The sequence below is a fragment of the Aplosporella prunicola genome (assembly GCF_010093885.1).
Source record: "Aplosporella prunicola CBS 121167 unplaced genomic scaffold K452scaffold_98, whole genome shotgun sequence".
In the NCBI taxonomy this organism is placed as follows: Eukaryota; Fungi; Ascomycota; class Dothideomycetes; order Botryosphaeriales; family Aplosporellaceae; genus Aplosporella; species Aplosporella prunicola.
Window position 1 is genome coordinate 1 of NW_022983626.1, and position 26,191 is coordinate 26,191.

At 49.9% G+C, this 26,191-nt stretch overlaps 12 protein-coding genes across 12 annotated transcripts; 6 read left to right on the forward strand and 6 right to left on the reverse strand.

Moving 5' to 3' along the window:
• Positions 1-3,124: 3,124 nt before the first annotated feature.
• K452DRAFT_260514 (uncharacterized protein) lies at positions 3,125-3,616 on the forward strand. Its single transcript, XM_033538534.1, has 3 exons — positions 3,125-3,256; positions 3,311-3,444; positions 3,511-3,616. Exons 1-3 carry the CDS (start codon positions 3,220-3,222, stop codon positions 3,589-3,591), a joined length of 252 nt encoding a protein of 83 aa, XP_033391265.1. The 5' UTR covers positions 3,125-3,219; the 3' UTR covers positions 3,592-3,616.
• Positions 3,617-3,729: 113 nt separating this feature from the next.
• On the reverse strand, positions 3,730-4,615 carry K452DRAFT_330160 (uncharacterized protein; the record flags this gene model as incomplete). The annotated part of the gene is made up of 2 exons (XM_033545102.1): positions 3,730-4,349; positions 4,411-4,615. 2 exons carry the CDS (start codon positions 4,613-4,615, stop codon positions 3,730-3,732), a joined length of 825 nt encoding a protein of 274 aa, XP_033391266.1.
• An 871-nt stretch (positions 4,616-5,486) lies between these two features.
• Positions 5,487-7,746, reverse strand: K452DRAFT_260518 (uncharacterized protein). The gene is made up of 4 exons (XM_033538535.1): positions 7,321-7,746; positions 6,519-7,220; positions 5,769-6,446; positions 5,487-5,699 (listed from the first exon to the last, which is right to left on the reverse strand). The coding sequence occupies exons 1-4, from the start codon at positions 7,718-7,720 to the stop codon at positions 5,692-5,694; spliced, it is 1,788 nt and encodes a 595-aa protein (XP_033391267.1). The 5' UTR covers positions 7,721-7,746; the 3' UTR covers positions 5,487-5,691.
• A 137-nt stretch (positions 7,747-7,883) lies between these two features.
• K452DRAFT_354346 (uncharacterized protein) lies at positions 7,884-9,930 on the forward strand. The gene is made up of 5 exons (XM_033545882.1): positions 7,884-8,243; positions 8,298-8,322; positions 8,375-8,546; positions 8,597-9,575; positions 9,630-9,930. Exons 1-5 carry the CDS (start codon positions 8,196-8,198, stop codon positions 9,843-9,845), a joined length of 1,440 nt encoding a protein of 479 aa, XP_033391268.1. The 5' UTR covers positions 7,884-8,195; the 3' UTR covers positions 9,846-9,930.
• A 122-nt stretch (positions 9,931-10,052) lies between these two features.
• Positions 10,053-13,917, forward strand: K452DRAFT_260524 (uncharacterized protein). The gene is made up of 3 exons (XM_033538536.1): positions 10,053-12,899; positions 12,950-13,208; positions 13,299-13,917. Exons 1-3 carry the CDS (start codon positions 10,264-10,266, stop codon positions 13,746-13,748), a joined length of 3,345 nt encoding a protein of 1,114 aa, XP_033391269.1. The 5' UTR covers positions 10,053-10,263; the 3' UTR covers positions 13,749-13,917.
• Positions 13,918-14,146: 229 nt separating this feature from the next.
• K452DRAFT_173320 (uncharacterized protein) lies at positions 14,147-15,142 on the reverse strand. Its single transcript, XM_033535822.1, has 2 exons — positions 15,017-15,142; positions 14,147-14,947 (listed from the first exon to the last, which is right to left on the reverse strand). Exon 2 carries the CDS (start codon positions 14,861-14,863, stop codon positions 14,459-14,461), a length of 405 nt encoding a protein of 134 aa, XP_033391270.1. The 5' UTR covers positions 14,864-14,947; positions 15,017-15,142; the 3' UTR covers positions 14,147-14,458.
• K452DRAFT_303467 (uncharacterized protein) lies at positions 15,052-15,865 on the reverse strand (the record flags this gene model as incomplete). The annotated part of the gene is made up of 3 exons (XM_033542722.1): positions 15,052-15,552; positions 15,606-15,780; positions 15,831-15,865. The coding sequence occupies 3 exons, from the start codon at positions 15,863-15,865 to the stop codon at positions 15,052-15,054; spliced, it is 711 nt and encodes a 236-aa protein (XP_033391271.1).
• K452DRAFT_260529 (uncharacterized protein) lies at positions 15,707-17,107 on the reverse strand. Its single transcript, XM_033538537.1, has 3 exons — positions 16,585-17,107; positions 15,831-16,535; positions 15,707-15,780 (listed from the first exon to the last, which is right to left on the reverse strand). The coding sequence occupies exons 1-2, from the start codon at positions 17,023-17,025 to the stop codon at positions 16,050-16,052; spliced, it is 927 nt and encodes a 308-aa protein (XP_033391272.1). The 5' UTR covers positions 17,026-17,107; the 3' UTR covers positions 15,707-15,780; positions 15,831-16,049.
• Positions 17,108-17,230: 123 nt separating this feature from the next.
• Positions 17,231-20,954, forward strand: K452DRAFT_293136 (uncharacterized protein). The gene is made up of 8 exons (XM_033541507.1): positions 17,231-17,813; positions 18,007-18,122; positions 18,180-18,233; positions 18,286-18,305; positions 18,357-18,427; positions 19,863-20,058; positions 20,500-20,647; positions 20,702-20,954. Exons 1-8 carry the CDS (start codon positions 17,270-17,272, stop codon positions 20,735-20,737), a joined length of 1,185 nt encoding a protein of 394 aa, XP_033391273.1. The 5' UTR covers positions 17,231-17,269; the 3' UTR covers positions 20,738-20,954.
• Positions 20,915-21,504, forward strand: K452DRAFT_293140 (uncharacterized protein). The gene has a single exon (XM_033541508.1). It carries the CDS (start codon positions 21,040-21,042, stop codon positions 21,262-21,264), a length of 225 nt encoding a protein of 74 aa, XP_033391274.1. The 5' UTR covers positions 20,915-21,039; the 3' UTR covers positions 21,265-21,504.
• Positions 21,505-21,655: 151 nt separating this feature from the next.
• On the forward strand, positions 21,656-23,503 carry K452DRAFT_173279 (uncharacterized protein). The gene is made up of 4 exons (XM_033535821.1): positions 21,656-21,864; positions 21,922-22,137; positions 22,292-22,547; positions 22,776-23,503. The coding sequence occupies exons 1-4, from the start codon at positions 21,751-21,753 to the stop codon at positions 23,159-23,161; spliced, it is 972 nt and encodes a 323-aa protein (XP_033391275.1). The 5' UTR covers positions 21,656-21,750; the 3' UTR covers positions 23,162-23,503.
• Positions 23,504-25,180: 1,677 nt separating this feature from the next.
• On the reverse strand, positions 25,181-26,191 carry K452DRAFT_173152 (uncharacterized protein). Its single transcript, XM_033535820.1, has one exon. The coding sequence runs from the start codon at positions 26,052-26,054 to the stop codon at positions 25,350-25,352; it is 705 nt and encodes a 234-aa protein (XP_033391276.1). The 5' UTR covers positions 26,055-26,191; the 3' UTR covers positions 25,181-25,349.

Consider the following 26,191-nt stretch of genomic DNA (forward strand, 5'->3'; position numbering starts at 1 on the left):
AGAATCTAAACTTAATTAAATTAGAAAATAATAGCGTAATCCTAGTAAATATATAATTTTTTTTATTTATAGTATATTCGTTTTTTTTAATAAGATTTTTTTTTAGAAATATATTCGCTTTTTAATTTTTTTAAGAATAAATTTGATTTTTTTTAAGGGTATATTTAATTAGTTTTTTTTTTAGAAATTATTCTGTTTTTTTAAAAAATATATTTATTATTTGTAGTAAAATATTTTTTTAAAAAAATATTACTAAGATATATAATTTTCTTCGAACTAATTTCTAAGATATATATGTTTCTCGAATACATTTCTAAGATATACGCTTTTTTCGCTAAATTTATAAAATATATATATTTTTTAATTTTTAAATAAGATATATTTATTTTTTTTATATTATACTATAATATATTTATTTATAAGCGAAATATATAAACGAGTATATATCTTAGAGAGACTTTTTTAATTTGTATATCTTAGAAATACTATATATATCTTAGAAATTTTATAAGAAAAGTATATATCTTAGTAAATAGCCGTATTTACTAAGATATATATTTTTTATAAATAATTTCTAAATATACTATACTATTTCTAAAAAAAAAATTACTAAAAAAGTCTCTACTAAGATATATATAATATTAAATATTTCTATAAATCTCTATAAACTATAATATATTATAAAAATAAATATTCTAGAAGTAAAATTTAAAATATATTTATCTTAGAATTTTTTTTAAAAAAAAAATATAGAGATATATTTTTAGAAAAAACTATTTTAGAGAAATTAAAATAAATTATTTAGAAAAAAAATAGAAGATATATTATAAATCTTAGTAAATAGTTATTTTTTTTTAGAAAAATATATAAGATAAGTTTTAGTAGATTTATCTATTAAAAAAATTAAATATATATTTATATTTTTTCTTCTATAAAGTATATTATTATATAGAGAAGTAAATATTCTTTTAAAAAAAATTAGAAAATAGCTTATATATATATTTATTTACTATATATACTAAAAAAGTTTTATTAAGAGAAAAAAAATTTAGTTTAATTTATTCTTATTATAAAAGTAAATATTTTAGAAATTATTTCTTTAATTTTTCTACGTTAGATATAGCCTTATTTAGTTTTTTTTATTAAAAAGAATAATTTAGAAATATATTTTATAATTTATAACCATAGCTATTTACTAAGATAAATATTTTTTTAATTATTTTTTAAGATAAGTAAGTTTAAAAAGTCTCTTCAATTTATATATATATATTAATTTTTTTTTAATATTTATATATTCATTTATTATAGAAAATATGTATATCTTAGAAACATATTTAAATATATATATATTCTTTTTTTTAAGAATGTATTTTACTGTTTTTTTTTTTAAAAAAAAAAAGCGAGAAATACTCTTAGAAAAATATCTTGTTAAAAAACTTTATTCTTAAAAGAAGAAAAATATTTTTTCTAAAAAAAAAGCGAAATATATTCTTAAAAAGAAAGTAAAAAAATACTCTTTAAAAAAGAATAAAATATTTTTTTAAAAAAAAAGTAGAATATATTCTTAAAAAAAAGTCTATATTTTTTTAAAAGTTAATTTCTAAGTTATATATATTTTTTTAATTTTATTTCTAAGGTATTTGCTTTAATAATATTTTATAATCTATTAAAATATATAGAATTATTTAAATATATATTTATCTTAGAAATAATATATAAATCTTAGTAAATAGTTATCTATTAAAGCTTAGATATTATTTATTTAAAAATATATTTTATTTCTTTTTAGATTTTTTTTTCTAAAATTTATTTAGCCTCTTTCTAATATATATTTATATAATTAGTATTTAGTAGTATAAAAATAAACTAGTATATTAGTACTTTATTTTCTTAACTAAATATCATAGAGCTTTTTACTAAAACGGCTATTTACTAAGATATATATACTTAAAAAGTCTCTTTAAGATATATATATTTTTATATATTTTATTCTTAAATAAATATATTATAGTATATAATAGAAAAGTTATTTATCTTAGAAAAAAAATCGAAAAATATGTATATCTTAGATATATATACCTTAGAAATTATTTCGAAAAAATTATTTATTTTAGTAATTTTTTTTAAAGAATATACTACTAAAAAAAAGATAAATATACTCTTAATAAAAACCGAATATATTCTAAAAAAAAAGTTAAAATATATTTTTTAAAAAAAATCGAATATACTTCTTTTGAAATATATATATATATATATATTCTTAAAAAAAATCGAAATATACTATTTTTTTTTAATTATTTTAGTTTTCTTTTAGAGTATATTTGTTTTTCTTAATATATATTTATATTAATTTAAGAATACATTTTTTAAGAATACATTTTTTTAAGAATATATTATTTTAATATTTATTTCTAAGATATATAAATATTTTAAAACTTTTTTTCTAAGATATATAATTTTAGTAATAAAATATTATTTATATTAAAAATATAAATAAGAGGCTAGAAAATACTAGAAGCTAAAGATATATTACTAAATAATACTATAGTTTTTTTTATATACTAAGTACTATCTAGAAGCTTTCTAAGCTTCTAGATTTTTATTAAAGGTATACTTCTTACGTAAAAGCTATAAAGCTATTAAATTATACTAAAGAAAATTTAAAAATATAAAAAATAACTTTTTTATATAATATAGTATTTAAATATATAACTAATATAAAAAAGGTAAAGAAAATAGCTAGAAATTAAATTCTAAACCTCTCTTAGTAAAAAAAATCTAGTAGGGAAAACTAAGAGAAATAGCTTTTATAATCTAGGCCTTTCTAACTAGACTACTTATATTAAATTAAATAACCTTTAAAGATATATTAAAATAAACTAATAATTAAACTTTTTTCTACTCTAATACTAATTATTAAATTAGATAACTCTAGTAGTAAAAATAAGTAATTTATAGTACCTTTCTAATTATTAACTATAATAAAGATATCTTTTCTACTGCTAGACAAAACGTGCTTTAATGCGATTACTTAGTAGTATAGTTTATACTTGGTAGGTAAGCTATAAGCCACACCTTCCCCGCACCTCCGCATACGTCATTCTGAACCATCAGTGCTTGATATAATCAGTTCGACTCATCCACCCTTTACAACACACCTACACCTCCATACCTTACAATTTTCTCATAGCCGAACGACCCGTATCGACTCTCACCAACATGCCTGTCCACGAAGCTGAGGAGTACGCCAGCGGTAGTAAGTAACCAGTTGATCATCTTAACGAAGTGATCGACTGACGAAATAATCTAGGCATTACCGACAAGGTCGCTAAGGAATCTTCCGACAGCAACGCATCTGACCATCCTCTGCATTCCGGTGACACTGGCGCCACGTCCGGTGGTAAAGAAGGGAAGGCTTCTGCTGCGGACCACTCTGCCCCTCCTGTACGCTTTTCCCCTGCAGACGACTTGTATAATATGTGGCACTACGATACTAACTATACGCATTAGGGACCTGTTATGGCAGAAGGGTTGGGCGAGCCAGCTAGCAAGGAGGAGCTTAAAGCGAGGGCCGCTGAGCTGAACAAATAGAAGGCCTAGACTTTCATGATGCAACGAGCGACCAGTAGATTATGATATCATGACCGAATACACAAGTTTATGTTGAACTGAAATGCTTCTGGCCAGTGTTGTGTCCTTAGTATGTAATAGTCCAGGAGTTCCACCACCTCATGGCGGTACTTCTTCGCCCTTCCAATCCCAGCATCTCCCTCTGCCGTTCTCGAGCTCTAAGCCAATAACGACCTCAAGAAGTTTCTGAGCCGCAAATTCTTTCTCGAACAGCTTTTCTTTTCTAACATTTCCCCAAAACTCTTTGCTAAAATCCGTTTTTACTGTCCCGGGATGCAACCCCACTGCCATTGCGTTCCCTGCGCTGGTCGCTTTCAAATGGTTGTCAAACGTCTTGATAATCTGATTTACTGCAGCTTTTGACGCTCGATAGCTGTACCAACCACCCAACCCATTGTCAGAAATACTTCCGACCCGTGCTGACATGGATGTCCAAATAGCTTGTTTGGGAAGCCCGTCGTAGATGTCCATTTCTTTTCCTTCTCGAAATAGCGATGCACTCTTCCGTGGTAGAAACTGGTGGAAGTGCTTGATAGCGAGAAGGGGTCCTATTGAATTGGTCTGGAAAGTGAGAAGCGCGTCGGAAGATGATATTTGAGCTGGTGACTTTTCGGGGAACAGGACACCGGGGATCACCATGGCTAGGTGCAGATGCCATCCTTCTTTCGGAGGGAAATATCGAAAGCAAGTCGAGGCAGCGGAAGATATGGATTCTTCGCCTAGAAATGATAGTCAAGATCAGCTTCAGGAAAAGGATGCAGAGAATATGTATGCACTCACTGCAAAAGTCAAGCTGGATTACCCGCAATCTGTCACTAGCGCCATGTCCAAGTCCTTCTAGTATTCTTTCTCGCGCCTCGTCTGGCTCTGTTCTCGATGTCGCGATGACCGGAGTTCTAGTAGTTTGAAGAATACGTCGAGCAAGGGCTTGACCTATCCCGCGGGACGCAGGGGATACCAACGCCCAAGGTTTGGAAAGAGACATCCTTTTAAATATGTCCCGGCCGTATATGGATTGGGGGTGACTTTTGTATAAAGCATCCCAGAATTGCTGTAATGTATTTCTTGTTGTAAGACGCGAAAATAGCGCACGAGAGGATATTGAGTGACCTGCAAAACAGAATGGATGATGCAATTAGCGGGGAAGGCATGGAGGATCGACCACGACGATCGGAGCCAGGGCCGAGCCGAGCGATTAATTTGATTTTATTTCAACCTCAACTCATCACCATCAAACATTAACTTTTGGATAAAACGGTAGTACTAAGTGGTAGCTACCTCGCGTGCTACAGTCATCATATTACATATCAGCAAAGACAGCAAAAACCAGCACGTATAATTATTCCCTCATGTTCGAAGAGGTAGAATAGCGAAAACGCGACAGACGAACCTTATGGCTTGAAGTAAAAAAATGATTCTGACAAGGCGACCAGCAGTGGCGAGAAAATACTAAAATTGAGAGCAAAAACAACCAGGAAGATTGTCATTGTAAATCAACTGGCAAGCGAAGGTGGGATTATAAACAACGAACAAATCTCTTAAAGCTCCCAATGCCTTCATCAAGAGCCGAAGGGTGAGTGGTGCAGACCAAAGCATAAGGAGCAGCTTGGCTCACACAGCTGATTCCCTTCATTAGAAGCCCCGAAACATCTTTAAAGGTTAGCCTAGGTTCTGTGTGGCTGTTGCCTCATGGGCTTATCTTACACTTACTGGCCCTGGGTAAATAATGAATTTTAAAAGGACAAACACTAAATTGTATACCAGAGCAACATGGTATCACATTGAGAGGTAAAACATCCAGGGCCTTTTGCACCTCCTCATACACGCAGGCTTTTTCACATATTATCGCCATATGACACCCCACGAATATATTGGTGACGCTGTTGCTATTGTTGCTATTGTTGTTGTCGTTGGAATATATGCCTCGGCTATGCTGGGAATCAACGTTGTGTAGCTGCTAATGAGAAATCGTAAGAATAAAGATGCGTGAGGCAACATATTGCAGAAACAAAAGTTGAACATGACCGGCAGCAAGCACAGATGTTCTAGGTAGGTAACAGATTAAAACCCTTTGTCTAGAAGTCAGCATAGGGAACGGACGTTTCATCACCCATTTGACGGGGAGTGATTGCGCTTACCTGCCTCCGTATTGCCTTCTCCCATACTCTTGTTGCTTGAGCTTCCACTCTGTATGTGTCCCAGAATGCCGTCCATATATCCAGCTCCGCTCCACTTCTGATGGGTCAGAACATCGCAACCCGTATCCTTTTCACGCTGCTGGACGAGTTTGACATATGCCAGCATGCCCTCATCTTTGAATGCCTTGGACAGTTCGTTTGTGATCGTTGCATTCGAATGAAGCCCAGCCAGAGAGATAAGCTGCAAGACAAAACCCTCTTTCGCCAGATCCCAGACAAAAGTCTTGAGGCTTTCTTCCGTAAAACCTTGGCCCATCCAGTTGAAACTCGGACTTAGGTTGTACACCAGCTTTTTGCCGGGAACTGCTGTCCTGATGTCTTTGGCGAATCCTGCGGCGAGCTCAACATTCGGTTCTTTGGTTTCCAGCCAGAGAAGATCCGCAAATGGCGCGAATTCAATTGCTCGCTTTGTCGCGGCGGGAAGGCCTGCCTTATAGTGGTAGAAGCCCTCACGCGTGCGCGGGATATCGTGGGACCATACGACAGGGCTTTTGCTGTAGCCATTGGCGAGGCTGCGTCGTTTGGTGAGGGAGAGATTGGGATTCTTCTTAACTTCATGCAGGTAAGAGTCGATGGAATGCTTGGAGGCGGATTCGGATTTCAGATGATTTATTACAGCTGCGAATGAAGTTAGCCCAGTCTCCGTGACAGCTTTACCATCATTCATCAGGAATTGCCGCCTCATCTTACCCTCGTCAAAAGTCACCAGTTTGTGCTTTTTTACCCATTCTGCCTCAAATGCATCGACCTCAGGCCCGCTAGCTCCCCTCAATTCCATCTCTTGAAGCACTTCTGCCAGTGGCTCTGTCTCTTCTGCCACACCGAGTACAAACTCATGATCTCTGACATCAATTACACTAGAGATCAATTTGCCGCTCTCTGAGTCTGTCCGTGCAATTACGAGGTTCTCGCAGCCCATCATGTCCCATTGGAAACGCGCGGCTACCAATCTATTTATGTGCTCACCCACCGGAACCAGGACCTTACCGGCCAAGTGCCCGCACTTCTTTCCACCGTGCAGTTGATCTTCAAAATGGACTGCAGCAGCGCCATTCTCTGCAAATAGCTTTGCCAATTTAACCACCGCTGACAGACCGCCATGGCCAGTATCACCATCGGCAATTATTGGTCGCATGTAGTCAACGTAAGGTGTCCTCTTGCGCTCCGAAGCATCCATTTTGCGGCGGTTGTCGAAATTCTTCCGGTCGTGGAGCTGCTGAGCTTTGAAAAGACGCTGTACTTGATTTGGCACGGTGTTATAAGGGTAGTCACCGAAGTCCGCCGAAACTTCGTTGGTGGTGGTTAGGAGCGAGGAGCAGGCCCAGCCAGAGATGTAAAGGACTTCTTGGTTCGGGGCTTGCTGGGTCATCTGAACCGGATCGATTGCACCCACTGATGGTAAAAACAAATAAATCAGCATTGTATAATCATCACGCAGCTATGGCTAACATGACCAAGCGGGCGTAAATGAAGATGTCAGGATACAACGCACTCGTGTGTACCGGCAGGCCTTGCGAGTGCCTCCCTTCCAGCAAATTGAATAGCTTCCGAGCCATCAAGCTACTTGGGTATGTCTGCTGTAGCGCACCCCGCTTGGCCACAACGTCCTCGGCGGTATAGGGTCGCTTGACATCACGGTATCTCGGCGACGCCCACCATGCCTTCACCTGCTGCACCTGTGCCTCAAATAGCGCATCCTCAGCATCGCCAGCTTTCTCAGCTGTGGATAGAAGCTGGAAGGAATCGGCTGGCAGAACGGTTGAGACGGGGGGAGTGACGGAAGGGAGAGCGGGGGCCATGCGGGACGCCGAAACAAACAATGGACGAGAGAGAGTAGCAGACAGAGGGCGGCGCATGCGGCGCGCAAGCGTGCGCGAGGCGGTTCGCAGCATTTTTGGATGAGCGAAATTTCCAGGGTGTTGTTGTGATGACGAGGTTCAACGGCTTTCAACGGTCCACCCCGCATTCTTTCCGACTGCCGGCAGCCGAGGACCGGATTTAGCGGGGCCCCATACCCCGGTCATGGAACCTCGCCAGCTGTTCTCCTTGCGCCCGCGATGCTTGAGTCCTGCCTCTTCTCCGCTTCCCCGGAGCTCTATTTTGTCTCGTTCTTCTCGTCTCCTCAATTTTCTGCTTTCTCATACTTCACCAGACCCTCGAAAAGCCTCCGACGTACCTAGCGCCGCCTGCTCTGCATACCGTTAAGACCTGTTACAACGTTTGAGCTGGTCAGCAACTTCAGACCCTTAAAAAGGTGTTTATCGGTATATCCGGCTAGGTTTTCCGCGGCCATTCGCACACCTTGGCAGCTACAAAGAGCGTGACGCTATAAACAGTTAACAAACACTACAAAGAAATCAGTACACTATGGCATTGAATGCTCGGACAACCTCGTCAGCTCTGAGACGAGTACAGGTGAGTGTTCCAGCCGCCATCGTGCTGTGTACTCTTAAACTGACGTTAGATTAGCCCTCGACCTTCAAATCGCTCGCCGCTGGTAGACACCAACATCTTGCCGACAACAGATGTATGCTAACGCAGCCGCGCAGTCCGTCCCCGAGAGCCTCTCCGCACCTACGCTTCTACATCTGAGCCAAACCTCAAGGAGACACTCAAGAGAGTTATTCCTGCAAAACGTGAGCTTCTGAAAAGGGTCAAGGCCCATTCGGACAAGAAGCTTGGTGACCTGAAGGTGGAGAATGCCCTTGGTGGCATGAGGTACAAACCACTCGTTGGCGGCAAAATCCTGAATGCTAATGCGGGGACAGAGGCCTCAAGGCCATGATCTGGGAAGGCAGCGTCCTCGACGCCAATGAAGGCATCCGATTTCATGGACGCACAATCAAGGATTGTCAAGCCGAGTTGCCAAAGGGAACTAGTGGAACCGAGATGCTCCCTGAATCCATGTTTTGGTTATTGCTTACTGGAGAGGTGCCGTCGACGAATCAAGTTCGCGTTCTCTCCCGCGAGCTTGCTGCAAAGGCCACTATCCCCAGATTCGTTGAGCAGATGCTCGACAACTTCCCCAAAGACCTACATCCAATGACACAGTTTGCTTGTGCCGTGTCTGCTCTAAATCACGAGTCCAAGTTCGCAAAGATGTACGAGAAGGGCATGAACAAGGCTGATTATTGGGAGCCGACGTTTGACGATGTTATTTCGCTCCTGGCGAAGCTGCCAACCATCGCCGCCAAAATCTATCAGAACGCGTACCGGGGTGGCGGTGCGCTCCCAGCCTCAATCGATCCCGAACAGGATTGGAGCTACAATTTTGCGGCAATGTTGGGGAAGGGCGGTAAAGAACACGAGGGTTTTCAAGATCTTCTCAGATTGTATCTCGCCCTACATGGCGACCACGAGGGCGGCAATGTCTCGGCACATGCTACACACCTCGTAGGCTCAGCGCTCAGCGATCCTTTCCTCTCATATAGCGCAGGATTGCAAGGCCTTGCAGGGCCATTACATGGGCTCGCGGCCCAGGAGGTTTTGCGTTGGATTTTGCAGATGAAGGAATCCATTCCAGCAGACTTCAAGGAGAGCGACATCAAGGACTATTTATGGAGCACTCTCAAGTCTGGCCGTGTCATCCCAGGTTACGGCCATGCCGTACTCAGAAAGCCGGATCCGAGGTTCCAGGCATTGATTGATTTCGCCAGCAGCAGACCGGAGATTGCCAAGAACCCGGTGTTCCAGCTCGTGAAAGCAAACAGCGAGATTGCCCCTGGGGTGCTCACGGAGCATGGCAAGGTGAGAATTCTCCTCATGGCCGGCAGGCGAAATGGCACACTGACAAAGTCGCAGACGAAGAACCCATACCCCAACGTAGACTCCGGGTCTGGTGTGCTTTTTCACCATTACGGCTTCACGGAGACGCTGTACTACACGGCAACGTTTGGTGTCAGCCGCGGGCTGGGCCCGCTTGCGCAGATGGTGTGGGACCGGGCGCTGGGCCTTCCGATCGAGCGGCCGAAGAGCATCAATTTGGCGGGCATCCTAAAGCAGGTCGAGGGGCAGTGATGAGCAGGTTCCGTAGCATTATGTTGAGAGATACCAACGTAGTAGTTATTTCACAGTTCTGCGGTATTGGTCATCCCCACCAGCCCTACGAAGTACGCCGCCTTACCTAGATAGTGTAACGCATGCATGAGTCAGTGGTCCGGCGGCGCCCCGTGGATAGGTTTTCCCGTCTTGCCCCATTCAAAACTCCCGTTAGGTGCGCGTGCTGAAAAACTACGCCCAACGCCGCCCTCCTTCTCCTTCTCCCCTTTCTCTTCGCGCTTTTCTTTTCGTTCCCTCTCCTCTCCTCTCCACTCTCCCCTGCGCGGCATCTTTTCTTCTATCTTCTTTACGGCGCCCTCTGCTGCGCCTCTATCTTTGCCGTCTCTTTGGAGCGAAGGCACGAAAAGTCAGCACCCGCTCCCAAGATACCCGGGCGATGCCCCACCAAGAACCTCCCCCCATGGAGCCCGTTGTTGCCAAAACCGCCGACCCTGCCGCCGCTATCCCGCCTAGCGCCGAGGAGGTCTCCTCGATTCTGAGCACCATCTTCACCAGCAAGACGTCGCAGGCCTCGCTAGACGCTGCTTACGCGCTGACTGGCCTGCTTCAAAACTCGGTCGGTTTCAGAGGTCTCCAGGGCTACGGCATACTCGACGAGGTCAAGAAGGCTGCCACGAACAAAAAAGATGTCGGGCGAAAGGAGGGCGCAATGTTTGCCATCGGTGCTTTGTTCGAGAGGATGCCTCCCCACCAGCGCTTGACTGAGGTCGTCTTCTTGCTGCAAGAAGATGGTCTGGTGGCCCTGTGCTTGGATGCCCTCTCCGACAAAAGCTCGACAATCAAGGAGTCCGCGCAATACGCTCTGGATGCGCTTTTCACCAACCTTAGGGCTGAGTCTCTTGTTGACGGTCTTTTGCCCGCTATAACCAAATACCTTTCCAAGAAGTCCGGAAAATGGCAAGGTTTCGTTGGCGCGTTCGCCCTCATCACTCGCATGGCAGACAAAGCGAAGATTGGCATGGGCAGTCTGGAAGAAGAAACGGAGAAGGATGTTCTCCGTGAGGCTTTGGGCAAGAAGCTCGCCAGCCTCATCCCCATCGTGGAAGATGGTATGCACGACTTGAAGGGCGAAGTTGCCAAACAGGCCGTTAAAGCCATGAACTCTTTGGCTACTCTCCTTCAAAACGACGACATTGCCCCCCGGATGCCTCTGCTCATCAAGTCCATGGAGAACCCTTCTACCGAGACTTTGAACAAGGCCATTCATGCCTTGTCTCAAACTACGTTTGTGGCTATCGTCACTTCTCCCGTCCTTGCGGTCGTGACGCCTCTCCTTGAGCGTGCTCTGAACAACCCTTCGACATCCCAGGAGGTTCTGCGGCAGACCACTGTTGTCGTTGAAAACCTGACCAAGCTTGTGCATGATCCAATCGAGGCGCGCGCTTTCTTGCCCAAGCTTCGACCCGGTGTCCAGGCGGTCAGGGACCGCGCTTCGCTTCCCGAGGTCCGAGAGATCGCAGACCGTGCACTTGAGGTCATCAAGAAGGCTATGGCAGATGACATGGACGCCGCTACTAGCGGCGCCATCTCTCGTGCTGGTCGCGAAGACGTTGCGACGGTCCTTGACAAGGAGATTGCTACCAACGGAGGCCTCCTCAACTACCCCAATGACGACCTAGTGTGGCCTTTCGCTCGCAGCCATATCGCTGAGATGGTCGCGGAAGATGTCAACCAGCGCCAGCTTGAGCGCATCATCCGCTCGATTGAGCCTTACCTGCAGCCTCTTGTCCAGGAAGGTGCTTCTTCGACTATTGCGGCCAACATCCGGCAATACTACGTTGAAGAAGACGAACGCAAGTTCGGAAAGCCCATCCAAGATGATGATGGCGAAGTTGAGATTGTTAATGCCACTTTCTCCTTGGGCTACGGTGGCATGCTTCTGCTCTCCCACACGAACCTGCGTCTGTTGAAGGGTCACCGTTACGGACTTTGTGGTCGCAATGGTGCTGGTAAATCTACTCTCATGAGAAGTATTGCGGAAGGCAAGCTGGAGGGCTTTCCTCCTCAGGACGTCGTCAGGACTTGCTTCGTCGAACACAACCAGGGCGAAGATGCTGATATTAGCATCCTGGAATATTGTGTCAAAGACCCCAAGCTCCAAGGAGAGAGCCGTGAGCGTATCTCTGAGGTTCTCGAAGAGGTTGGTTTCACTTCCGGCCCTGAAGGCCGCCAGGCCCAGAAAGTCGGTTCGCTCTCCGGTGGATGGAAGATGAAGCTGGCCCTTGCTCGGGCTATGTTGATGCGTGCCGATGTTCTGCTTCTGGACGAACCTACCAACCACTTGGACGTTGCCAATATCAAGTGGCTGCAGGAATACCTGAGGAAGCATACTGAGATTACGAGCTTGATCGTCTCCCACGACTCCGGTTTCTTGGATGAGGTCTGCACGGACATCTACCATTATGAGGGCAAGAAGTTGGTTTGCTACAAGGGCAACCTTGCTGCTTTCGTCAAGCAAAAGCCCGAGGCTTCAAGCTATTACACATTGTCCACTTCGAATGTCCAGTTCAAGTTCCCTCCTCCGGGAATCCTGACGGGCGTCAAGTCCATGACTCGGGCCATCCTGCGCATGTCCAACTGTACCTTCACGTACCCTGGCTCCGCAAAGCCATCTTTGCACGATGTGTCTTGCTCGCTTTCTCTCTCCTCCCGCGTGGCCATCATTGGTGCCAACGGTGCCGGCAAGTCTACTCTTATCAAGATCCTTACTGGAGAGTACATCCCTCAGGAGGGCAGAGTTGAGAAACACCCCAATCTCCGTATCGGATACATTAAGCAGCATGCCCTGGAACACGTGGAGATGCACACAGAAAAGACCCCCAACCAATACCTGCAGTGGCGTTACGCCAACGGCGATGACCGTGAGGTCTTGATGAAGCAGACGCGTATCTTGACCGAGGAAGACAAAGCCCAGATGGAGAAGCCCGTCGATATCGGCGATGGTAGGGGTCCGAAGAGGATTGAAGCTCTTATCGGTCGTCAAAAATACAAGAAGAGCTTCCAATACGAAGTGTAAGTGTCCTCACCGATGCATCCACGCAGTCGGCTAACGTGTCCTATAGTAAGTGGGTTGGCCTTCTTCCCAAGTACAACACGATGATTTCGCGTGAGACTCTCACCGAATTGGGTTTCGTCAAGCTCATCCAGGAGTTCGATGATCACGAGGCTTCCCGTGAAGGTTTGGGTTTCCGTCAACTGGAGCCCAAGGTCATTTCCAAGCACTTCGAGGATGTTGGTCTGGATCCAGAGATTGCAAACCACAACCAGATCTCTGGTCTCTCTGGTGGGCAGAAGGTCAAGGTTGTGCTGGCCGGTGCTATGGTAAGTCATATCCAACGTTTGAAGATGTCCTGCGCTACATTTGCGCTTCTGAAACGGCAAATGATCATATGTGCTGACCAAATTTTATAGTGGAACAACCCTCACCTTTTGGTGCTTGACGAGCCCACTAACTTCTTGGACCGTGATTCCATGGGTGGTTTGGCGGTTGCTATCCGTGAGTACAAAGGAGGTGTCGTCATGATTTCTCACAACGAGGAATTCGTTGGTGCCCTCTGCCCTGAGCAGTGGCACGTCGCCGATGGCCGCGTCATTCAGAAAGGCAACGCGGCTATCGACAACAGCCGCTTCGAAGACAGCAAGCCTGCCTCGAGTGTCGCAAGCAGTGTTACGAACAGCGCTGCCCCGAGTGCGGCGACTAGCGAGGCGGAAGGTGACATGAAGTTCAAGGCAAAGAAGAAGAAGAAGATGACGAGGGCGCAGCAAAAGGAGAGGGAAGTGCGCAGGAGGTTGAGGCATATTGAATGGCTTAACTCTCCGAAGGGCACCCCTCACCCCCCGGACACTGATGACGACGCTTAGACGGCATTAAAAGTGCTTTTTTATTGATGGCATTGGCGGAGTTCATGGCGCGTGTGTTAGACTGGTCTACAATGAGGTGATAGAATTCTAGAGATGGCCTTTTGATTAGTAGTGGTGGCACACGGATTCCGAATCACGGTATCTTGAATAGACTGGCTGTTTTTATGAGTGTTGTTCTGTCGATCCCTCCTGCTTCGTCGAGCTCCCCGCAAGTCAACTGCGTACCAGATATGTCATATATGCACAAGAGCTCTGCAGCAGTTCCATGTGACTGCCGCAGATCTATCTGGCCAACGCATCTGAAAAGAATGATCTGACGCAAACCAGACCCACTTGCCACTGGACCCTGGCTTCCTATTAATACCGTGACACTGTTGAAAAGGAGGCTTCTTTTCTACGTCTGTTTCGCCCCCAACACATAGCAATAGCGGAGATATCCTGCACTCCATTCATCACACCGCATCGTGGCTTTTGCGCCTGATACACACCGCTAGAAGCAATCAGTACAGATAGAGCCCCCCGAGGAAATTCGAGCCAAATCATATCACCGCCATCAACATGTGTCAAAAAACACGCTACACGTACTCGTGCGGCCATCGCGACATCAACATTAAATTTTGCCGCTACAAGTGCTATCTCATTACACACCCAGAATGGGCATTTCATTTCGATGCCCCAGACGACGACAATCGCATTTGCCCCGACTCCTCTTACGTCGTACCTGACGCGTCGCTGTCTTCTTTTTCGCTTGAGAATCCGGGACCTTTATCTGCTGCCAACGGCGACGTCGCGGTACCGGCCATGGAGACGACGCGGAGCAGAAGTAACAGCGATAGTGACGGTATCGAGACGGTTATCATCCGCCGTTGCGGCTGGTGTCCAGAGTGTGAGGACACTGACTGGGGCGATGCGTCAGATGCTGGTGAATGGAGAACTTTCCAGCAGTGCAGGAGGCCTGGCTCAGGCGGAAATGGGCTGAGAGAACAAGGACTTGGCGGGCTAGAGACGCCGGCAAGGGTCATTGAGAGACGGACAGGAGTGGTGAGGAGGGTGAGTGATGCTGCAACGCGGGCCATGTGGGGTGGGTTGAGAAACATGATTCGGTTTGGTGGCATGGGAAGGCCGTGAGAGCAAGCGGAAGAACAATCCTTATGTTCGGGCGTTCGAATTTTGGTCGATGCTTGCGACGGAAGCCGGTAGTGGGAATTGTTAGTCCATGACGAATGAATGATTGTACGAAATAGAATGAAGATCTTGCATACTGTTATGTTCAGGATGGCTCCCCAGTTGAGATATTGTGATGTCAAGCATTAGGCTTTCTCCCCTTTGCCATGAACACCGTCTTCATAACAGTTTCCTTCATCTCCAAGACCGCCTTTTCAGGGAAGACACTGAGCCCAAAATCCACCAGTCCTGCCTCTTCGAACAGACTTCGCATTCCCGGTTCATCAAAACCAAAAACCCGGACGTTGTCCTGCAGCTCTTTAGGGACTTCTTCGTGGGGTTTGCCTAGAAGATCGATGATGAAGAGTACACCACCGGGCCTCAAGCGTTTAACAAGGCGTTTGGTGGCTAGTAGAATGTCTTCAAAATGGTGAAATCCGAGACCCACAGCAGCTATGTCAAAGCCGTAAAGGGATTGGTCGGACAGACGACCATCCGGCTCGCTGCTGGTGAGATCACCAACAATCGCAGACATTTGAGAGGGAGTAAGGCCAGCGGCACTTGCATTAGTGTTGAACTTCTCAACCATGTTTGGCGATAGGTCTATGCCGCGAATAGTTGTCACATGGGAACCGAGAGCCTGTAAGGTCCCCATTAGTGAATTTATCGACGACTTATGAGGGAGAGACATACTCGAGAGATCAGACCAGTGCCGCAAGCATAATCAAGAAGACGGACGTCTTTATCAGAGCTGCCAGGCTGTGCCCACTCCACATCAAGCCAATCAAGGCGGTCGCGGATTGCCTGAGTGAGCATGGAATTCATTTTCTTTTGCCATGGTATGGCGTCGTACTCTGAAGCAAGCTTACTACAGATAAGGTCAATCGCTGCTTTGGGTAGTGGTTGATGCGCACTTACTCGAAGCGGTTGCGATTTGCCTCCGTGAAACTCATTCTGGCGTAGTGGATGATGAAGTGAACTATACTCAACAGCACCTTTACGGCAGATTGTGAAGCTTTATAATGGTGCATCAGAAGGAAGACATGAATAATAAGTTTCCGGGGAAATCCCCGATTGGCCAGGACACACGCTGAACGGAAACTAAACGGAATCTAAACTTCTAATATTCTCCGCAGCTTAGAATGGTGTCACGGAAGAGGGGCTTGTGTCAGCATCCGTATCCCTCTTGTTCACTTTTAGTTGCTGCAAACGCAGACCTTCGGCTCGTTTTCGTTCTCTCCGCGTTGCAGCATCCTCCCAGTCCGGAGCATTCTTCTTTCCTTTTGGGGCCTTGCTGGTCGGGCTGTTACCTGCGGACTCGAGGAGCTGCTTCTTGAATCTTGCAATTCGATCCGTGTTAACTTGGAATCTCTCATTGGCTAGTTCTACCAGACCGTGTAGATATGGCCCATCCACAACTGGGATCAGCTCTCCGTCTTCATCCTGGTATCCAATGACAGAGTCAAAAGCAAGGCCAATGGAACGCACTGCTACCATTGGAGTTACGCTTCCATCGGCGTTCCTGGTTAGGCTGACAGAACCACTTTCCCTGAACCCAGCTTGCAGGGCCGCGGAGAGTACTCTTTGGGCATCCTCGAGCGACGCGGTAAACAGGTGCAGAATCTAAGAGCAATCAGAACCCTGAACCCACAGGGAAGGGTTGCAATCATACCATAGCCTCAAACTTAAGATGAACGTATCGTCGTCCTGGTTGGTGCTTGAGAGGCTGTTGACCCTTGGAGCTTTTCAGGCCAAAAAGATCATAGAAACGGATATCCTCAGCATTGTCCGGTATCCTGATGGGATCATGAGACACAAAAAGCCATTGCCCCCCGCCTTTACCCCCTGGTCCGGCGATGCTCTGCTCTTGAGATACTTCTTCTTGGGACTTGGCGCTGCCGGCTGCCAGCTTTTTCTTGCCCTCGAGGAAGGCGCTTATTCGACCCGCGCAGCTGCTGGTGGTAACAAGGCCATCAATTTCATTGATTTCATCAATCAACGTGCGAATGCCCTCGTCGATGGTGCCTTTCGGAGACAAGTCATTGTATGCCTCAGCTGGCTGGTTGAGCTGTTGCAGAATCTTCTGCTTCTTTGCTTGGAAAGCGGACGTCATGGCGCCCAGAGGATAACGCAAAGATGCAGCTCGCGGTGGTGTCGTCTCAGGGGGGTCACCTGCTCATAGGATTGGGAAGTGGAATTTGGGACGGGATGGTCAACGCGTATGCGCGCACCGGCGCGCCAAAGTGCGTCATTCGTCGCTTAGGGGAACAATGTACCAGGATCCTCAAAGCTTCCAGCTCGGAGCTCCATCCCGTGCAAACAGCCTCAGAACCCCCCAAACTAAACTTTTGCACGACATGGCGCGGCGATCGCTTCGAAGGCCGGGAACTTCAGTCTCTCGTTGCTCCTCCAAGAGAGCTCTTTCGCCCAAATCCACGCCGACGCGGCAAGCGAAGCGGGCCAAGGCACAAGGCAGCTCCAAAGCGACGCCCGCAAAGAGCAAGTATTTCGAGCATCCGTCCGACAGCGAAGAGAAAGGCCAAGAACAGCCGGATACGTCGTCTGCCGAAGAGCATTCCGACCACGAGGATGAAGACCCCGCTGCTGCCGAATCGCCCTACGAGAGCGACGCATGTCCCTCGGGCGAAGACGAAAAGCCAAAGAAAAGGGGAAGGCCAAAGAAATCAGGCTCTAGTTCCATCAAACCAGCGGCTAGCAAAGGAAAGGAGTTGTGGAGAGCTGGGGCCGAGTTGGATATTGAACCTGGTACTCAGCTGATTATCAAAAAGCCCAAAGCCCGGGAAGCTGGAAAGACGCCGTATACAGACGACACGATCCACCCGAACACTCTGCTTTTCCTACGCGATTTGGCCGAGAATAATGACCGGGAGTGGCTTAAGAGTTAGTATTTACTTGAGCTCCGCTCAGAATGTCTTCTGCTGCACGCCAAGCATCGCCCAGTTTTAACTCTCCGAAAGCTACCGGCCGCAAGAGAGCGTTGGACACGTGTCATGCGTGCTTGAGCGGCTAGGCCATGAATATGCGTATTCTGAGCGCGGATCAAAAAAAGCTAACGTACTGTGATAATCTGCAGTGCATGATCCCGACTACCGAACATCCCTGAAAGATTTCAATTCATTCGTTGAACGACTCACGGAGAAAGTCATTGAGGCAGACGAGACCATCCCTGAGCTACCGATCAAAGACGTCGTGAGTGTGCAGATTTCCGAGACCATTCGAGACCCACTGTTGACATGTGCTGTACAGGTCTTTCGTATCTACAGGGACATCAGGTTTAGCTCTGACCCAACACCGTACAAGGTCGGCTAATCCCGCTCCTTCATATGCAAGATCCACATTTAACCATCACTAGACATATTTCTCCGCAGCCTGGTTTGCCCCCGTGCATTTCAATGGTGTAACATTGAACTGAGTCCGTCACAGGTCTCGGACAGGCCGAAAAGGGCCATATGCTGCGTACTACGTTCAGGTTCAACCTGGTGGCAGTTATGTCGGTAAGGCACCTACTCTTTTGTCATTCCCCAATCACACGACACGGGAGAGCAATAGGCGGACAGAGTGCGGGAAGTCGACAAGGATCATCCGCGACAAGGTTGCAGAGCGCATGGTCAATTCCAAATGAGCCGCAAAACCCGCCGTGGCTCCGAGGCTATACGGCTACTGTTGTGCAACAAGGCTGTTCGAGACTGTTACGCAGACGACCACTGGACCATGCCACCATGTTCAAAATCTACGCGCTGTCAGACATTTCCACGCTACGTCTGAGACCGTATGGGGTCAAGCCAGTGTTGGCGGTGGATTTCCAGTGCCAGGCTGCGTCGACGTCGTGGAACCCATTCCAGACTGGAGATCCAGCAATGAACCGCTCAATCAGAGAAGCATTGCAGGAGAATACCAGAGGTCAGCAGGTGATAAGGACCGGACACTGGGCAGCCGTACAGTACGCAGTGCGACAACTCTGCCGTCATCAACCAGCCGCCTTCCACGGTCACATTTATGCTTCGCTTCGTCGGCATGGGCGAATATAGTAACGCGGTAACATCTGCGGTTGAATCCGATTGGGGCTAGAACTGTTTGTAGCAAAACCTGGGTCATACGCAGGCGTTTCTGCCGAGCGTACGGCCATGGAAGGTTGAGCCTGCACGAGTCCATCCGGAGCTGCGACTGCGTAAGCGCACTCTGGAAACTGCGCACCCTCCCGAACTTGTATCCTCGTTGGGACCCGCGGTCACACGGCAAAGGTTTTCTAGTCGTTTGAATGCGGTTCCAAATCAAGCCGATCTACGCGGAGTACCTGTGGCAGCTGCCACTCCAGTCAATTGTCAGCTTGTCCTCTAATGGCGAAACGGGCTCGATAAAACGATAACGATGTTTTGGTCCTCTTCAGGAGGATTGCTGGAATGATACTCGGCTGGAAATGGTTTTGGGGAAGCAGTCGACAGAACCGACACACTGTCGGTGGAAAACCAGTTTGGTTTCTCGCCCCCCCCCCCCCCCCTAGACCAGCCGGTAAAGTTGATGAACACGAACAATACCTGGCATCAAAGCGTCTTACTGGAGTCCCAGCCCCACCAAGCAGCCTGCACAGCGGCCCGTTGTGCATTGTAGCGGCTGCACGCTTCTTCAAGCCCAAGATCCCACGTTGCTTCCGGACGCCTAGATCCGGTCTACACGTATGTCTTATCAGGACCGATACCAACAAATGACTGACGGCTGCAAAAAGCCGTTGCGACCAAAGATAGGCCCGCATCTGCTTTTTGAGCGGCGAGAGCGGCACCTGGCGTCGCAAGGCGGGCGTGTGGAACCGTTGTTACACCCGCAGCAAACCGCTTCAGAACGCCATAGCCGCCGTCCCGTTGTCCGCAAATCTTGACGGGTGGTTGCTTGGTCGCACGAAGATCGTGTTTCACTGACGGATTGTTGAATTAGGTGGCGGACTCTGGATGCCCGCAGCACCCAGTCTTCAGCGACTGCGACGCAACATCGACACACGGCCGCATGAGATCAAACGAGTCTTGACCGACGCGGGAATCCGGGAAGAGTTCTTTGACGGGATTGAGGATGACGAGAAGGAAGCGGTTCGGGCTTTTGTCAAGCAGAACGCGGAGAGCGCACTCAAGACAAGGTTAGTCTGGATTTCACGTCACCTGCACCTGCACGCCCTCTCGTCTCCCCCATATGCAAGGACAAAGGAAGCACCACGCCGGCTCGCCGGCTCGCCGTCTCGTAGGGCGAAGGGTTTGGGCGGCGGAAGACGCTAAGCGCCAGGCTGCCGCAAGAAAGGAAGGGGCAAACGCGCGTAACCGGCGCACCCCTCGCTCATCTATCTACCACACCAGGGGCCAGACTTGCGGTGAGGACAAGCTGCAAGCAGAGGAAGACTTGGGTACAGCGAGGCGATTGGCCTCGCGGGGGAGATGAGGGCGACTCTAGCCTGGGCGACTAGCACGAAGCCACCAATTTGATACGGCACCAACGGTAGCAGGCTGGGAGCGGACGGGTCGAGAGGCCGGCTGCGGCCATGGGTCGTCATGGATGATGGATGGGCTAACGTGGGCCTCGGCAGGCCGCAGGGCTACGACAAGGAGCACCGCGACGTGGAGCTGCTGCGGCTGCGCAGCTTCAGCATCGGGCGACGGGTGAGCGACGGCGTCGTGGAGGGGCCGGGCGGGCTGGCGCGCATCGCGGGGCTGCTGGCGAGGCTTGGGCCGTTTGTATGTTACCTGTCTCTTTCCTCTGGCGACGGGCTTTGCAGGCTGACGGCGCAGATCACGTACCTCAACGGCGTAGTCATGCCCGACTGAGTTGTCCACTGGGGCCGGGGGAGGGCCGGAGGGGGCGGATTGCGCGCAGCAAGAATCGGGCACGTGACCTGGGTGGCTGGCGGGGGGAGGCCAAAGTTTAAACCGGGATGTGCGATTTGGATGCCCGTGAAGAAAAAAGCTTACTGTGCAGCAGCACCAGGGCCGGGCCGCGCGAGTGGGAATATGGGAAGGAAGGGACCTAGGGTGCGCCTGCCCTCTTGGTAGTTTTTAGCCATCCACTCTTTCCTTTGCATCATCCATGTCATCCACATCCATCCATCCATCCATCCATCCATCCATCCATGTCCATGTCCATCACCACCCACCGTCATGCCCGCATCATGCCCGCTGCCCGCTGCCCGCTGCCCGCTGTGCCCGCTGTGCCCGCTGTGCCCGCCCGCACAAGCACGCAAGCAAGTACAAGTACAATGCCTCCATCTCGTCCCACCTCTCCCACGTGGATGGCGCGAACCTCAGCGCGCACACGGCCCGTCGCGACGCGGCACAGCGACGGGCTGATCTTCTGACCTGGCACAGCCACGGTGCGCCGATCCAGCCGGGCTAGCATAATTTTCTGCTCCACGTCGGGCTTTTTCCACGGGCGAGATGCGGGCCCGGCAGCCCTACTATCGGCACCAAGGCCGCATCCCGCTGGCCACGTAACTGGCGACACCTGACGTGCGGCACTTACGTACGGCCCGGCCCTGGGACAGCGACGTAACGCGCGGGCAGAGTTTTGTGCTTGCCACGCGACACGGCTTCTCCGCTCCCTGCGATGCTTCCTGGCGGTGATCTGACCACGAGCAGCGCGCGCACACGGCATCGCCCGCCGTGCCAGCTGCTAGTGGGAAGCACCCGCCTCTAAAACCCAGAGCCCCGCCGCTGGGTCTCTTCGCCTCCTGAACGCCGGATCTCCCAGCTGCAACACCCTCCACGCCTCCTCCACTCTGCAGCCCCCCTCGGCTAGCGACAAGCTGTCACACGCCCCATGCCCGCGTCCTCATAACCCGCAAATGTACCCTCATCACTCGGCTGCTCCCTCGTCGCACTGGGCATCCCCCTCCACCGAGTACTCCTCTCCCCAGCCCCAACCTGCCGCCCGCCCTTATCCGCCTCCGCCGCCCCAGGTATGCCGATCCGTCCCGCGCGCCCTTGCCCCATACATACTCACCACTCCCCTCCAGCTTCATCCTCCGACTCTCCAAGAGCCTCGTCCCGACATGACTTCTCTACAACAGCAGCAGCCCTACCGCCTGCCTGCGCCCCATCAGATGTACCCGGGCCCTACGCCGCCCGATCCCTATCGCCAGCCTCCTCCGCCACACGCCCTCTACCAACAACATCAGCCTGCCCCGCGCCAGAGGACCGCCATCGCTTGCCGTTATTGCAGGCGACGCAAGGTACTGACTTGAGCAGCCTATTGCTTTCCCCCCCCCTTCCTTTCTTTTTCCTTTTTCCTTTTTAACCATCGCTTTCGCCTTTTATTTTCTTTATTTATTTTTTTTTTTTTTCCTTTGCTCTCGCCGGCTGACCTTGTCTTCTTTTTCCCGTTAGATTCGCTGTTCCGGCTTTGAAGCTTCCGAAGATGGTCGTTGCACCAACTGCGTCCGCTTCTCTCAAGAGTGCATCTTCACCCCCGTCTCCGCCCAAACGCAAGCCTTTGTTCCTGCGCACACGGTATGGCGCGGCGGCGGCGCACCGCCTCCTCTCTACGGCGCCTACGGCCAGCCTCTCCCCGCTACGCAACCTACGGACCCGTACGGCGCGCCGCCTCGCCCTCAGCCAGGCTACCCGCTGCCTAGCCCAACAGGTCCGTATTCTGCCCCGGGCCCCGTCTACCCGCCTCCCCCGGTGGCTCCGGGCTACGATGATCGGAGCCGTGACGTGAGCGGGGCCCGGAAGCGTCCTACGACTGAGCCCCATACGCCCACTCTGCCGCCGCCGAATCCCGCTGTAGCGTCACATCTCCCAGTGTCTCGTGCCTCGGAATACACCTACCCTGATCCCACTGCTCTGACTCAGGCTGCGGCCTCTCCAGCTTCCTCGACTGCCTCTTACCAGTCTGCGCCGCATCCTCAGGCGCAACCTTACTACGCGCCCCAGCCTCCGCGTCGTTCAAGTCCGCAATCCGCTTACTCTTACGACCCCAGCCGTGCGAGCAGCAGCCCTCACACTCAAGGTGCTCCGAGCACTCCTGGCAGTTCATACACTTATAGCAGTGACGCCACATTGAGGCCGCCTTCGAGCATTCCCATTCGCCAGGACGGTAGGACCCCGCCTCCGCCCACGTCCTCGGCTGGCACTCCTGCGGCTGGTGGCTCGAGAGCGGCAATGCGCATTTCCGACATGGTCAGCGGTGGTGACTCTGGGAGGAGCGCTGCGGACGCCGACATGCTGAACGCCTTGAACAGGAGGGGCATGTGAATATTTTTAACGACAAATGGGAGATGAGCGACGAAAAACCAAAACCAATCGGACCCCGATGCAGCAGGAGCTGGCTCTCCGACGCTGCGACGACACAACCAGCAAAATCAAGCATCTGCTACGAAAGAAACTAAGGGTCCAAAAGGCCAAGGAGAAATCGGAGGATTTCCACGTCGAGGAGCCATTAATCCCTCCATTCCTGACTCTTCGGCCACGTTTGTACTGGTCTCGTCACCACAGTGGGCGGTCATGCTTGAAGCGAGCTTTGTTGAGTTTCACTGTTTTTCTTTTTTTTTATCCGCGAGCATGCATTGAAAGTCCCAAACCCACCGGCGGCTCCAGCTTGATGTTTTCCTGCGCTTCACTTTTTCTGCTCGCGACGCCGAGACGGGACCGGACGGGATTCCCCTTATTCATGATCCCGACACCCCAGAGGGTTTGTAAAAGCGAGTTTCATTCTGTCGTTTCCGCGGGCTAAGTCTGCTGTTGTTTGATCCGAATCATTGTTGTAATTAGACGTTTTTGTTCTCAGCTTTTCAGAATAACGCTGAGATCTCTTGAATCTCTTTTTCCTTTTCTTTTTCTTCCCCCCCCCCTCTTTTCTACGTGACGACGGGGGCACGATTTTCGTTTTCTTTTCTCTCTCATGGGAACCGGAGCGATCAAACAAGGAAGATGATTTCATGACATTTTCCGTCTTTCACCAGCAAAGACTTAGATATCCTGGTCAGTCCAAGCCGCCATGGTCCAGGGGAGCTTGGCGTGGGTTTTTCTGGCATTTTTTCCTTTACTTTCTTTCGTCTTTACTGCGTCACATTTTGCAAAGCATCCTGGGCCGATTGTCTGAACAACAAAATCGCAAGCATTACCCCTCGTCTTGGTCGCCTTGGAAGCCGCCAACACCGTATCCCAAAACGGACGTTGACTATGGAAGCAGGGGTGCGGCGGCGCAGGCAGGGAGGCCTGTCGAACATCGTCAGCAGACTAAAAGTAGAGCCATTCACCCACACAGGCGCGCATCCGGACAGCCGTATGTACGGGCGTAAGCAGTCGTGCCGCACCAAAGGAACAATAACCTTTCCCACAGCCCGCTAGCGGTTTCCCAGAGCAGCAGCAAGGCGTCAGATCCGGACTCTGCTCACCTGACAATTGCGCAGCGTTGAGAGCGTGTTGCGCCGCCAGCAGGCACCAGCGCGAGGCATTCGCCGGGCAATCCCACTCCGCGGACTGGGGGCCTCGCCAAGTCGAGTCATGACCAGATGGTGGTAGTTGTAGTAGCTGTTCTCTCTTCAGATGCCCGCCGGCGCACGCACGCGCACGTCGCGGCTGCCTCGGCCCCTGCCGTCCGCTGTCTCCGCTGCAGCAAGGCGATGGGACGGCCCAATCTCCACCGCCCAGCCCGCACGCAACCGCGCACCGAAGTTTCCAATAGACGCGCAGAATTATCGCCGAGCGGTGCTGGATCGACGCGGCGCCATGACTGCGCGACTCGTCCCAGCCGGCCATCAGTGCCCAAAGCGAACAGACACACAGATCGCGTCCGTCAAGAGGCGCGCGCGCGCGCGAGCGCATGACCCATGGGTCGTTCCACGCCTCACTAACCGCTCGCATCGATCGTCGAAAACGGAGTCGCGCGCAGCAAAACGGCGGCGGCGTTGGCGGGCGGCGCGGGCGTCAGCGCGCACAAGCGCCGCCCTTTCGCCTACTCCTGCGCCTGCTGCGCCTGCGCCTGCGCCTGCATCTGCACTGCGCTGCACTGCGCCGCGCCGCGCCGCGCCGCGCCGCGCCGCAAACCGCCTTTAATTCCGATCTGACGTGGCAAGTTGTATCGGCGGCGGGCCGCGCGGACCACGCGGACGCACGTGCTCGACGCTGGATCGTAGAGGGCCCTTGGCGGTGAGCAGGAGCCGCGATGATGTGAGGAGGGGCGGGCGGTGGGTGGCGGAGACGGAAAGAGGGAGAGGACCATGTCGCTTTGGATTGGTGGTGGTGAGAGACTGGGGGGGAGGTCGGGGTCGGGGTCGGGGAGGAGGGGGCGGTGCAGGCTGCAGCACCAGTGGATGGAACGGCGGGACGGTTCTGGGCGATTGGGTGCAGGGACGGGAGGCGGGCCGGATGCGGCAAGCGGTGCGGCACGGTTGCCAATGGGTTGGCGATTGGGGCCGGAAGGCGGCGACGGCGTCGTCAGTCATCGACGTCGAGGGGCGTGGCGGGCTGCTGACCAACCAGTCAACAGACCAAGGAAGAACAAGGTCCAGCCGGGGCCCTGGCGGTGGGAACGAGTTGAGCCGGGGGCGGAGGTCAAAAGGGTGGAGAGAAGGGAGCGAGGCGCGTCATCAGCCGAGAAGGATTTCCCACAGAGGGCCAAGCGGTGTGTGGGACGTGGACTTGGGCCTGACCATTTGCCGTTTGCGGGAAGCGAAAGGCGGGAAGAGGGGAGGGGGGAGGGGGGGAGGGGTGGGCACTGGGGGAGCCAAGAATAGAAGCGGATATCAATAGCCAGGTCCCCAGGCAGGCAGCGAGAGATCAAAGGCAGGCAGGCAGGCAGGCAGCAAAGCAAAGCAAAGTAAAGCAAAGCAAAGCAAAGCAAGGCAAGGCAAGGCAAGGCAAGGCAAGCAGCATCCGGGGACGTCGGATAGATGCACACAATATGCGATGAGTCGATAAGATTGATTAGTGATAGCTTACCTACGGCTGGCCCCGACGCTCGCTCGCTCGCAGATGACGGTCCGGCCCGGCAGGCGCAGCCCAACCCCCCAACAAGACGACGGACGGACAACGACAACCGATGCCTGCCTGTCTGGGTGCCTGCCTGGGTGCCTTCCGTTCCTCCCAATTCCTTCCTTCCTTCCTTCCTTCCTTCTTTCCTCTTCCATCCTCCCGTCTCTCTCATTTTCCTTTTTCCTTTTACCTATCCTCCTCCTCTTCCACCTCTCCCTCACAAAACACACCTAAGCACCATTATCATCATCATCATCATCATCATCATCATCACAGCCACCACCACCACCACCACCACCACCACCACCA